General features: G+C 35.5%; 1 protein-coding gene across 1 annotated transcript in view; it reads right to left on the bottom strand.

Moving 5' to 3' along the window:
- Positions 1 to 405: 405 nt before the first annotated feature.
- MIB1 (MIB E3 ubiquitin protein ligase 1) overlaps positions 406 to 14551 on the bottom strand; it is a 119028-nt gene continuing 104882 nt past the window's right edge. Inside the window, exons 18-21 of the mRNA XM_059893667.1 lie at positions 12954 to 13032; positions 9012 to 9125; positions 7494 to 7594; positions 406 to 5006 (exon numbers count right to left, since the gene is read on the bottom strand). Coding sequence (XP_059749650.1) covers positions 4866 to 5006; positions 7494 to 7594; positions 9012 to 9125; positions 12954 to 13032 — 435 coding nt within the window. The 3' untranslated portion in view covers positions 406 to 4865. The remainder of the gene's footprint in view (positions 5007 to 7493; positions 7595 to 9011; positions 9126 to 12953; positions 13033 to 14551) is intronic.

Below are 14551 nucleotides of genomic sequence, written 5' to 3'. Positions count from 1 at the left end.
TTAAATTGTTAAAAAGCCCTGAGTCAGAACTTTCAATAGCTTCCTGAAATTACAGATTTCAGACACAATGGCACATTTGTTTATTGTATAGAAAATTACAAGACCATTTTGCTTTTTGGAGGAAAGAAGTAATGTTTATGAAACAAAATCAGATAGACTGCACAAGAAAAGTAAAATACTCAGCAATATTATCTTTCTTACACATTTTGTGTCAATTGTAACTTGTAGTTACGGATTTAGGCACCAAATTGATGTGGCAAGTCACCTTTCTTGTACCTACTGCTTCCTCAACAAAATACAAATCTCAATTTTAACCTCAGGTTTCCATCTCCTCCTTAATCACAAATATGAATAAATGCTGGAAAACTAATACTCTGACAGAAAAAGAGGTAGAAAATGCCAAGGTAGCAATTTACAATTTTAATTCACCAGTTCTACTAACTAGTTCATATTTTTATACTCTAGTTTCACCCACTACAAAGCATTTATCAGCAAATTGAGGCTCAATCTAAAAAATTTTCCCCCTCATTGCAGCAAAGCAATGTATACATGAGACAGCATTAAATAGTTTTTCTTCAAATTTAATGTTTTGAAGAAGTACAACTGTAATTAATACTGTTATAGTTTTATATATATGTTAAAGTTCCAAGGCTATACATGATTATCAAGTAATATCAGTAAGCATTCCTATCATAATATTCAAGCAAATAAAATTAGGTTGCCTTTTTGAGAGAAAAATACATTTTGAAACAGTTACAAGTAGACTTAAAGAAAACTGACATTTTCAACAAAGAGGCACACAAAATTTGTGAAAATCTATTACCTTCCCAATTTAGTACAAATTCAAAGCTAACCTAATTCTAATGTTTAATGTGTTTCTCCCCTCTGGCTCAAAATGAAATACGAAACCCTTCTAATTAAAAGATATTTAAAACCTACTCAATTACAACTGATGATAATTGGGAGGGAGGGGAGAAATTCTGTCTCCCTCAGATTTGATATTTACCATCACTTTAGATCCTGCAAACACAAACAAACTCTTAAGATAATTCAGGTGTTTCTTGATTTATACTTAATCAAAATTCTATTCCACTGGAGGAGGGAGAGGGGGGTTGTTGCTTAATGGGTACAGAGTTCCAATTCTGCAAAATGAGAAAGTTGTGGAGATCTGTTTCACAACAACATGAATATACTTAACAGTACTCAACTGTATGCTTAAAACTTGTTAGGATAGTAAATTTTATGGTTTGTGTTTTTAACCACAATTTTAAAAATGCAAAAAATTCTATTCCGAAATTCAATTTTTACACAAATTATTCCTATAAATATTTTAGATACTCTGAGAGGGTAAGTGGATAAGTGCTTTTCCTTTCGGATTTTTTTTTTTTAAGCAAGCTGTTCTAAAGTCTATAATTTCCAAAGCAATCATCAATTAAACTACACTAAAAACTGCCTGAAAGACCCTTTATTCAATTGAATATACTCTCTACACTTACTGCTTTGATAAAATCTACATGATCCCCATTTTTCTCTAAACTCAGAAACTGACTTTTCTTTCTTACTTACTGCAACCCCTGCCATCCTCCCTATCCAACTCCATCACCAATTGTCCTAGTTCGTAAGGTTAAATATTTCTTAGGCCAAAAGGGTCCAAAACTCATAATAAACAAAGAACAGCAGTTGGGCAACACATAACTAGACAGTCTGTTTCTACCATGTAAAAATGGCCTAGCAAGCTCTGAAATTTGAATTGGATAAATCTTCAGCAGCATGCATTGCAATATGCTAAAACGCTCTTACAGGCTAAAGCCATCAAATATATAAATTTACGAAAGTTATTTTCAACATTATCAATTAATTTTATGCCTCAGTAGCTAGATGGTCAATCTGCAATGTTTAAAATTACAAATAACCAAGCATAATTTGGCCAGCTAAACTAAAACACTTGTGCAATATAATATTCCTATACTAATACAAAATGATCTTCTCTTGAAAACCTTTCTTGCTCCCAACAAAATTAATTATGTATATAGTATAAACAGTAAGAATGTTAAATTATGTGAAGAAAAACTATTAGAATAGCACCATCTGGTGAGTTGTATCTATGTTTTGGGTAACAGAGCTGACAATGTTAGGAGAATAAAAGAAAAAAATGTGGTAGGAGTAAGGGGGTACAGAGAGGGAATCCAAATACTACTTAATGACAACTCTTCCAAAACATTAGGAAGAAATGTTATCAGTTTCTTTAGGTCTCTTCCTTTTGAAGGGAATACTTCAAATATACAATGGCTGCATGATAAATTCTGTATGTGCTTAGAAGCTGACAATTTTTTCACTGTTGTGTATCTTGCCCCTGAAGCTCAATAAATATGTTTTTGAATGAATGCATGTCAGTTTTGTTTTTTTTTAAACGAATCTAGGAAAAGCAAAAGCTCTTTTGAGGCACAAGGTAAAGAGATGATAATGACAAGAAAACATCCTAATTGGGAAAGTACTGCTGAGACATATAATAAGAGGTAGCAGTTTCACAAAGTTAGAGCAAAGTCATTAAACAATTAAGTTCTTAATCTTATTCTCTCTCACAAACTGAAAATAAGTTTAAAATAATTTTTTAGGTGCTTAAAAACATGAAGAGAGAAACATTTTCTTTTCACTAGACAAATTTCAATGTGGTACAAACACAGAAGCACTATAGTTATAGTGACTTTATGACTTTTGTAATAGTTTATAAGTTATTATATTTTTAGTATGGAGGAAATAAACTAGTCTGGAAGATGAAACTGCCTTTTAGGGATATAAGTTTAAGCACTGCAGCTCAGAAGACAAACAACAAGAATTTAAGTGAAGTAAAGCTCCTGACCATACAATTCTCTGGTTGGCCAAGCTATGCATGAGTCAGCTAAATGTTCCCTCCTTACAAGTTGATCTAGTGGAAAAGAGATGGGCAGCCTCTGGCATGGAAGAGAAGGAAAACCCTGACTTACACTGTTTTCAGATCTGAAAGAAAACAGTCTGTTTGTCTCTTTATGTGAACATCCTCAGACAGATATTCTATCTTTTTATAACTTCAAAATATGGCTTAATCAACAGCCTCAGTGGCTCGTTATTAGATAACTGAGTAGAGTCAATATAAATTTTCAAATTTAAAATTTATAAAAATTTTACTGTTCTAAATAAGCCACTCAGCTCAACACAGATACGGAATTACCGAGACTATAAAGCCAGGCAGCAAAGCGCACCATTGTTCTCGCCAGGACTTGCAGAGGCGGCAGCCATTAATTAGCCAGAAATACAATGCTGTGAGGGCTAGAGACTTTGTACTTTCAAATTTAGCTGTTGCAGCAGAAAAACTGAAATAAGAACAAGATTCAAAGGGGAAAAAACTTACAAAAAATTTAACTATCCTTAGGAGTTAACTTATACACAGTATATAGTAGATACTATTGTAAACAGCTGATTATTTATATAATTATAAATATATATTTATTTATAATCTAGCAGTAATGAACCCCAAAACACTTATTTATGTGTATATTCATTTTAGACGCTGAAAGACTACTCATTCCAAGGAGAAAAAATAATTAGATGTTCTAGAGTAAACAAAACAAAACCACACGTAATCAGACATATTTCTGTAAATGTCCTAGTCATTCTTTCTAAAGTAAGTATCTATCAACTGGTTATTTACTAGGTCTTGGATATTGCTGGCAGTTGAAATAACATCCCCATTGTTAGGTATGAAGAGAGATCCTGTTCTTTATAGTAAGCTCTACTGTCTGAGAGAGAGTGGAAGCGAGGCCTATGATGAAGGTAGAATCAGTAACACTGGCAGAATTAACAGACACGGAGGAGAAAGGACCGCTGCCTCTGGACAGTGCATTACCCTTCTCGGATCACTGCTACTGAGCACATTAGAGAAGCTAAACTGAACCTCAGAGACCCAAACAGGGCAATATCATTTCACTGGTCAGATCAAGCCTGGATAAGTAACCACTGGGGAAACTGAGGCACACTTTCCACAGACAGTTTAAAAGCTGGCTGAACAAAACAGTGTACCAATTAATATAAGAAAGGCAACCGTTAACAGTCAGTTAATAGGTGCTCTTTTATTGGATGACTCCCCCCACCCCCTTCAGTTCCCCACTATGATTGCTTATTTTTCCTTTTCATGTCTATCAGTCATTTTGAAACTGGCAATTTGATTCAAGTTAAACAATTTTCCTTTGAATCCAGAAAATAAGTTAAATGAAAACTTAATATTCTCTCATTCTATATTTCCATTTACTCTAAGAATTTAGAAACAATCACTTGATAACTTTGTTATCTTAAAAAGAGAATCTTCTCTTCAGTATTCCCTTAACCATGCAGAACTTGTACTATAATTTTATCGTTTAACATACATGACATAATGGTTTGACTTCCCCCTTTCATTTGATGCATGACTTTTCTGAGTACCTGTATCAGCTCCCTGTGTAAAATCATGATAAATTGAAAGATAGCTGATCATAAGGAAGTATATCTTTTGAGGTCTAACAAATTTATAAACTATAAGAGAAAATGCAATAAAAACAAAAATAAAAGGAGATCCTTAAAGGATTTTCCCCCTTAGAAGTCAAAGGTAAATCACCTATGAATTACATGGATTTGATGTTTCAGATTGAAAGGAAAAAACAAAAAAAAACAAAAAACACAGCTTCAAACACTGTTTTGTAGAGTTTTTGTTGTTGTTCTGGTACACTTACAGTCTAATTACACTCTAGTAAAGAAACTATGATATTAAAAATTAATTCATTAGAACCTCCAACTAGCTCACTAAGGTCTCATGACCAAATACTTTAGCTAACAAAACACACTGAGTTTTTAAGTTAATACAAAAGAATCCTTCGTTCAATAGCCTTTCGACAAATAGGACATTCACTCATTCGGTCTCCACAGAGCTGGCACGTTCCATGGCCACAAAGGAAAATCATATTCTTCAGACGATCCAAACACACAGGGCACATTGTCTGGAATGTGAGATAACAAATAAAGTAATAAATGCTGAGATATTTTCTATTTTAAAAGTGTAATATAACAACTCTGTAACATCATTAATTTTCTTTTATTGTTTTAGTCAAATAATCTTTTGTTGCTTTAAAATTTTTAAACAGTTAAAATATCATCCTTATAAAACAGAAATATTGGTTGTACTATCAGGTCAGTATAAAAGGTACTATCTAAAATAAATATTACATAAAACAAATAATATATAAAATTAAAAATTCAAATGCCAAAATCTAAGAGGAAAAGGATGAAAATAGTCCCATTCAGTCTCACTCAGATTCTCCAACTCTAGGTACTATGCTGTTCTTGCATGAAAATAACACAATGTATTGGGGGGAGGGGGGAGCAGTGAAGAGATGTTGCTGAGAACACACACATACCAAGCACCATGCTGGATATAATCCAGTCTCAAGGCCTACATCACTCCCACTTCAAAAAAGAGGAAACTGAGGCTTAGTGGGGTTAAAGACTTCCCAGGGCAAGCTATAATGTGAACTCAGGTCCACGTGGCCCCAGAGCTCTCGCTTTTAAAAATGATGCTGCACTGCAATATTTTCAATGTAAACCCCCTTAGTTAAAAACAATTAACCTTAGTTACATATTGTTAAATGTAACTTCATCAACTTAGAAGAATTAAGGAGAATACGTCTGTGAAGTTTTCTAGAAAATCACATATTTACTCACAAAGCACATTTTACATTTTATATTTATAAAAACATTTAACCTTAATATATCATAATACTTCATTCTGAATTAGACCTTCCCCAAATAACACAGAAATGAAATAATTAAATAAAAATGTCTAGATTAATAAACCAGGCCTAAAGCCTATATGAAAAATGTGGTAACCAACTCTGGCAATACCAGAAAATCATTGTGAAGAAAACAACAGAAAAAAAGAACCATAGTCTAACTTGCTAGCTCCATTCTTCCAAAGTAAATTTTCACATTTATCCTTGAAGTTTTGAGAAGCAAAGCTGTAGAAAAATCGTAACTTTTTATTTTAAAAAACCAAAGCACTTTTTAAAATTAAATTAGTTTCTTTTTCATTAAACTTTCCAGAGGTCTATGTAGTTAATTAATAACTTCCAAAAGTAAACACATCTGTGCAGTCTGGGTTAAGCTACTTTGGATTAATATATGCTTAATAGCACATAAAATTAATCTTTGTCTTTTAAAGAGACATTGGGGTAATAGAAAGATTGGAGATTTAAAATTTAAAAAGAGACTTATTCAGATGCTTTCTCTTGGTAACCTTGAAGGGGTCCCTGAAAGAAATTCCAACATTCCACAGAAAATGAGTTTTAACTGTTTAACTACTTTAGTGATGAAATATGGCCATGAAGATTATTTAAGAATGAAAAAACTTCAGATAGAAAAGACAAGAGTGAGACTCTTAACAAGTGCATGGCAACACTGATGTGACTGCCAAACTAAAGAACACCCTTTGCTACTCAATCCTTTAATTTGATTCAATCTTCAGATTCAGATTTAATTGGTGGGTCAAATGGTAAGCTAAGGGGGAAAAAAAAGACTTTTTTACCAGATACCTAAAAATTTTAGGTAACTTTATTTTACTGTTGCTTTTATTAAATATTAAGCAGATATGAAAGAGTACTTCTGTTGGTATGTATAAGATATAAAGAACAATATAACCACCACCCAGCTTAACACATGAATATATATCCTCCTCCACCCCTCACTGATAACCACTATTCTGAATTTTGCATTTATTTACCTTTCCCTTGCTTTTCTTTATAGGTGTGTGTGTGTGTGTGTGTGTGTGTGTGTGCGCGCGCATCCTTTTCCCCTTTTTACTGAAGTATCACATCTATACAGAAATGTGCACAAATCATAAATGCACAGTTTAATAAACGTTCACAAACTGATCAAATGCAAGTAATCAACTTAGATCACGAAATGGAACTATCAATACTCTAGAAACTTCCCTCGTGCCCCCTCCCAGCCATCTCAGCCAAAAAAAAAAACACTACCCTTGATTTTAATCACCATCTGTGTGATTTTTTCCTTCCAAGTTTGCATCCCCAAACAATATCCTATTTAGTTTTACGAGACAATGACAAACTTTCCCAAGGTGTTTTTACTAATTTATATTCCCACCAGCACTGTATGAGTTACGGCTGCTAAGTATTTTGCCTAAACACTTGATATTGACAGTTTCTAACATTTTTTCCCCTCAATCTGATAGGTAGGAAAAGACACCTCAGTGTGGTGTAGCATTCTTTCATGTTGGTCACTGGTGCGTTTCCTATTTTGTAAAGTACTTGATGAAATCTTCTAATCAGACTTTGCTGATTGCAAATATTCAAACACTACAAGTGATACACTAATATGAACCACGCTGACTACAGAAAACACTAGTAATTTTACAGAAGGAGATGAAATGCCGTTCTTCGAGTCACTGTTCACCATGAAGACGTCACCGTTACCTGCTCTTTAATGTCCTGTAACTGCTGCTGCAGCTTCTGCACGTCCGCATTGACGTTGGTGTTATCCTTATCCTTTTGTAACACCGGAATGTTCCCACTTGCTATATAGTACAGATAAAGAATCTTAATGTTACTGTTTTGAAGCAAGAATGATTCTTTATTTCTAAAATCATTAGTTTTATTTATTAAAAACACGACTATTATTAGAATCCTCTTAAAAAATTTATTTTCCCACGTGGACAACAGAAACAGCAGTGACATTCATGTTATACTCCTTCATTTATAATCTTTGGGGAAAAAATAGGTTTCCACATTAATTTCTAATTATATTTAACTCAGCTAGACAACAGTCCACACACAGACTTCTGGGCTTTCCAAGGTTCTCCTTGTTTTGTTATTGATCTGACATGAGGAACTCCATGAAAGAAAGGTCATGCTCTACTAAATGGAAGGAAATTTTTTATTTCCCTTTTCCTACTCTCTAGATTCTTGGTCTTTTACTCTAGTTAATCTGTCCTCAGGATTTTTATCCTGCCCTATTGGTGATAAAGAAAAAAAGCTCTGGGCAAAGTAGCTATGCTAATGTTCCTCCTCATCTGTACACAGAACAAAGATATCAAAGAGACCATCCAGCTTATGTCTAGTGCAGAGACGAAAAATATTTTTATACAGCTGTACTACAGATGACCCTTGAACAATGCAGGGGTTAATCAACAAATAACATAGTCTGCCCTCCACATCCACGGTTTCTCTACATTCCCAGATTCAACCAACCACACACAGACCGTGTAGTCCTGTAGTATTTACTACTAAAAAATATCCAAGTTTTGGGAGTTCCCTGGTGGCCCAGTGGTTAGGATTCCGGGCTTTCACTGACATGGCCCAGGTTCAATCCCTGGTTGGGGAACTGAGATCCAGCAAGCTGTGCAGCGTGGCCAAAAAAAAAGAAAAAATCCAAGTTTAAATGGACCCTGGCAGTTCAAACCTGCGATGTTCGAGGGTCAACTGTGCTGAAAAGGTTGAAGGTAAATAATTTACTTTTCATCTTTCCACTTGTTCACTGGGTTACACTTCAGTTTATCTACAGGTACTCTGTCACAAAGAATTACTATTCCATAAAATACTTAAACACAAGAGGTAAACCTATTTCATAAAATAATGAGGTTAATACTTGTGTAAATTGAGAAAATAATTTATAATATGATGTCCTCCCACCCTAAGACACAATAAATTTCATCTTAAAAATAGCCAGCAAATTTTCTTTAAGCAAGAATACTACAATGCTCTTTATAACACACATGGAGGTTTCTTAAAAGACTAATGTTTAAAGGTCCATAATCATATTACAAGTTAGAAAAACACAATTTCAGGTTTCTAATAATGTAACAAGAGCAAAACCCTACCTGTTCCTTGTAGATTCAAGTCACATACCTTCTGTTTTACAAGCAGACAGTGTACTATGAGAAGACACGTCTATGAAAGTCCCAATAAGAAAGCAAAGTAAGAAAATCCACTTACAGATATCATCAGTGGCATCCTCTGAACTTTTCCCTCCACAACACATGATGAAGGGCACTCTTCGTTCAACTACTGCCCGACACTGCACACACTTCTTCATCAGATTAGCACAGTCTGGAAACAGCAACAGGACACTTCTCACAGAAGAGAACATCAACAGGGTGGCCTTCCTCTGCTCATTTGTCATAACTTAAATTTAACACTGAGATAAACACTAAGTTATATCAATACACAATTCTACCTTCTTAAAATGTTATCAACCTAAGAATGTATATTTTTCATTGGTAGCCTCTAGAATACAGAGCCCATCATCACGAAACTAATGACATTTTCTAATACGTTGGAATAAACTGTGAGGAGGAGGTGGTTCTGAGATTTTTTTAAATATGTAATGTAAATATTTCAAGATCTTAAGGCTTGAGAATAAAGGAGGGAGATACCCTTCATAAATTTAACTACTACCACAAGAATTACAAGGCTGCTCACATGATACTTTTAAAAAAAATACTTTCTTTTGTAAATCGTTTATCTCTTAAATTCCTAAAATATGTTGAACAATTCTCTCCCTTCTATCAAACTGATGTAATCTAACAAGGAAATGGCTTAGTGACTACTTTTTTAATGTAGCAGTCAGGAAAATATCAAAAATTTATCATAATGGACTATCTTTCTAATACCTATATATCGGTAGAATGCTTCGCCATTACAAGAAGAAATACCCAGGCACAATTCTATGTTATGGATTATTAATACTACACCTAAAGTTATTAATTAATTATAAAATAACACAGTGTTTCAACACATTCTTTCCCATTAGCATTTATTATGGAAAGTATACTCCATATATTAGCCTATATACCAAGTGTCTTTGTCATTTCAAAAACAGGAAAAATAGCAAAAACCGTGGCAGGTTGTCTTATGACAAGACAGTAAACCTTAGCAAAGCACAAAACCACCAATGTGGACAAGGGGGTCACATACTCCCAACAGTGCTTATGCTGGTGGACACAGAATAACAATTCTCTGTCAAGGCCGACCCTGTGCCGAGGCCTAAACAGAGATGGGTCTGATGCTGGCCTAGGCAAGATGCACTAGGTAGGAGCTAATGTTAGTAGATACCTGGTTTGGGGTTTGTCTTCCATCTGAGGGCAGGGTTTTTTTCTTGAATTTAAAGAATTAATTTAATCGCCTGAGTATATAATATGTAACCACAATTATTTTAAATTCTTGTAGCTATTAAGTTAGGTTGTTATATTGTTTATATAAAATCTTTCTTCCATCCCTCCAAAAGGGATGTAATTTCTCCTTCCTTTGATTGTTGTGATGTGGGGCCTGGACCACCTGCTGTACTGTATACTCGAGAAAGGGACATTTTCCACCTCGATTTCATCTTCCCTAGCAAATAAATGTTTACCAATGGCCTGTAAAATGGAGAAAACTCTACTTCTTAGGTTTCTTGTAAAGATAAAAGAGGAAACACTCAAAAAGAGATTAAAATGCCTGGTACAAATTAAGAGCTCAATAAAAGTTAGCTGTTGCTCTTGTTACATTCTAAAGCAAAAATAATGTAAAAACGTTGGTAAACTCCTGGGGGAAAATATTACTTTAAGGCTCTAGAATCTGTATTACCAACTACTAACTAAAACCAGCTTTCAAGTCACTTTGGTCTCTGACAGGGTCAGCAAACCACAGCCTGCAAGCCAAACCCAACCAGTCACTTGTTTTTGTTTTTTGTTTTTTGTTTTTAATAGGGAGAAAGTCTTTTTTTTTTTTTTTAATTTATGGCTGTGTTGGGTCTCCGTTTCTGTGCAAGGGCTTTCTCTAGTTGTGGCAAGCGGGGGCCACTCTTCATCACGGTGCGCGGGCCTCTCACTATTGCGGCCTCTCTTGTTGCGGAGCACAGGCTCCAGACGCGCAGGCTCAGTAATTGTGGCTCACGGGCCTAGTTGCTCCGCGGCATGTGGGATCGTCCCAGACCAGGGCTCGAACCCGTGTCCCCTGCATTGGCAGGCAGATTCTCAACCACTGCGCCACCAGGGAAGCCCCAGTCACTTGTTTTTATAAATAAAGTTTTAATGGAAAACAAGTCCCGCCCACTTGTTTACATATTGTCTATGGTTGGCTTTGCACTACAATGGCAGAGGTAAGCAATTGGAAAGAGTTGAGGTGTTACTACAGAAATCATGTGGCCCACAAAGCCAAAAATATGTTTTATTTGACCCTTTACAGAAAATGTTTGCTAACTCCTGGGCTATGAAAATTTACATAACCTGAGTTCTTTTTTACTTAAGACAGAATTCTCTTTCTTCATGCCCTCTGACAGCTGATAATAGCCATTATACCAGTCTTTGGTAAACAGAAACAATTACTTGGAGCAGAATGTTACAGTAGAAAACCTTGATCCTTTCTTAGTTGACGAGCTGCCTATCAAAATGAAAAAAACAAACAAACAAACACCAACACTTAAAGCAAATCTGTGCCAATGAGATTAATCTATTACACAGTTTGTTACTTTAGTCAAATGTTATATGAAAAACCAACACCTAACTGACTGAAACACCATGCTTTACTTTGGGTCCATTTAAGTGAAGTATAAATTGTTAAACTTATTTAAAATTCTTCACTGACAAGTAAAAAGCAAAAAGAGGAGGAGGATATTAATACTAAGTATATTAACTTGAAAAGAATAAGGGAGATATGTAAAAGCGAAGTTTACAACTCCTCTTAAACTTTAATATCATCCTCACAAAGAAGATTTCTATAAGCTCTCTTGACATAGAGGTTAAGGAAGGTTAAGAAGGCCAGAAATTATTGCCCCAAATGGTTGCTGATGGTGGTTCAGCAGGGGGGAAAGTATACAGGAGAGGCACCATAAAGGTGAAGATGAAGATGTGTTAATTTCATATGTGAAAAAAGGCTAGACTAAATGTATCAACACTCATTTTTGGAAATAAATTTCTCCTGTGTGTGAGAAGTGGTCATTTTGTGCTCATACAACAAATGAAATAAAAAGCTAAGCTGGACCCTGCTACACTGTTGGTGGGAATATAAATTGGTAGAGCCCCTATGGAGGACAATATGGAGGTTCCTTAAAAAACTAAAAATAGAGCTACCATATGATCCAACAATCCCATGCCTGGGCATATACCTGGAGAAAACCATAATTTGAAAAGATACATGCACCCCAATGTTCACTGCAGCACTATTTACAATAGCCAGGACACGGAAGCAACCTAAATGTCCACTGACAGAGGAATGGATAAAGAAGATGTGGTACATATATACCGTGAAATATTACTCAGCCATAAAAAAGAAGGAAAGAATGCCATTTGCAGCAACATGAATGGACCTAGAGATCGTCATACTAAGTGAAGTAAGTCAGACAGAGAAGGACAAGTATCGCCTGATATTGCTGAACTTATTTACAAAACAGAAACAGAGTTACAAATGTAGAAAACAGTCTTATGGTTACCAGGAAGGAAGGGGGAGAGGGATAAATGGGAGACTGGGATTGACACATACACGCTACTATATATAAAACAGATAACTAATAAGGACCTACTGTATAGCACAGGGAACTCTACTCAATCCTCTGTAATAACCTATATGGGAAAATAATCTAAAAAAGAGTGGATATGTGTGTAGCTGACCCACTTTGCTGTACAGCAGCAAGTAATACAACACTGTAAATCAACTATACTCCAAAAAAAAAAAAAAAAAAAAAAAAGCTGACCTGGGAGAATGCAGCACATCGAGTCTTCCTTAACACTTAGGACTAAGGAGGGAAAGAGGTGACACTCTTGTACAGAGAACAGACAGAGGATTCTAGAGGCCCACCAACTCCTCTGTTCATGAGTTATTAAAAAAGTAATTCAAAGACACAATTTGTTTCACTTTCTACTTTTGTAATAATTCTGAGGAAGTTCTGTACGGGCTACTTACTCTCACAAGCACACATGTGTCCGCATGGCTGAAAAAGAACAGCTGCTTTCTTGTCAGAGCATACCACACATTCTTCAATCTGCAAAGAAGAGGTTACAGCAAAAGCGTAAACATCTACAAATAAATCTAGTGACTAACAGTTCCTTCTGTATCCAAATGTATTTCTCCTCTATAAGGAAACACTCCTGCACAGAAGAATTTAACACACTTTTCCTCTGTCCTCTACTTTATTGGTTACTCATTTTCACATCTTTGAAGACCCCAGCTAAACTGGTCTAGCTCCACTTTAGTCTCCCTACCTGTCCTAAAGAATGATACAGAAAAACTCCATTTCCTCTGAGGTCAGGAAGAACAGACTAGACTTCAATTTTCTTTCTTTTTCTTTTTTTTAATTACTCTGAGGACTTCCCTAGCAGTTCAGTGGTTAAGACTCTGCCTTCCAATGCAGGGGGTGTGGGTTTGATCCCTGGTCAGGGAGCTAAGATCCCACATGCCTTGGGGGCCAAAAAAAACAAAACAAAAAAACCCGAAACATAGAAAATAGAAGAAATATTGTAACAAATTCAACAAAGACTTTAAAAATGGTCCACATCAAAAAAAAAAAAAAAAAAAAAAACTACTTTGGAGAGAAAAATCAAAAGAACAAATGACTGAGATAAGATAGATTTCTAATATTCATAAAATTCTAGCCAGATTAGCCAGACTGCTAAAGCTTAAGGGGGATTTTTCTGTTTACCCACATCCGAGGAATTCCACCTAACTCATCCTTTCCCAGGACTTGGAATTCCCCTACACTGGCTGAAGCCCAGAGCTCTGGACTATTCTTTTCGCCTGATCTCCACAAGTCCTCCACAACCTACTCATAATTTCCATCAATTTTTCCTCCTCTTCTCCACTTAATCTGAGTTCTGCGTGTGTAGCTATTTCTTAACTTTGCTCTGGTTCTCTGACCCCCATCTGCCTACTGCCCTTGGCTCCACATCCATCTTTCACTGATTCTCCTCCCTTCTGACACACATTCACCCCTATCTGTGTCATTTAACATTACTGTCCAAAAATGATGACCACCACTTCACCTAAACAACCAAAATATTGGACCTTCCCAACTTAGACCTTGCTACGTACACAGAATTTACGTAGTCATAGTAACCTAGTGGGAAGCAGTAAGACATGGTTGGTCAGGACTTTTATGCTCCTGCATTCCAATTCCAGCTCCAATACTAACAAATTACCTAACACTGTAGAGCTGCAGCTTTTTAAAAATCTGAACAATAAAGAACAATCCTTCTTCACAAGGTGGTAAAGTGTCAATTAGAAGACAAGGAGAGGACTCAGGTGGCCCTTATTCAAGTATATCCTAGAACAACTCTAACTATGAGATAGGAGGGCATATTTTAAGTAAGACATAGCAATATACAGTAGAAGAAAGAGTTCTGAGAAATATTTAAGAAGACTTGGTAACTTATAAAATGTATAGAATGGTGAAGAAGAGATCTAAGATATCTGCTAAGTTTCTGACTTGATTTAAAACAGTTGAAAGAAACAAATTTCAGTCGCCTACAGCTTATAGGATGCAAGACCAGGGTGTTCTTTCCAAC

This window comes from Balaenoptera ricei, chromosome 14 (assembly GCF_028023285.1).
Source record: "Balaenoptera ricei isolate mBalRic1 chromosome 14, mBalRic1.hap2, whole genome shotgun sequence".
In the NCBI taxonomy this organism is placed as follows: Eukaryota; Metazoa; Chordata; class Mammalia; order Artiodactyla; family Balaenopteridae; genus Balaenoptera; species Balaenoptera ricei.
This window is presented reverse-complemented; position numbering and strand designations above follow the sequence as displayed.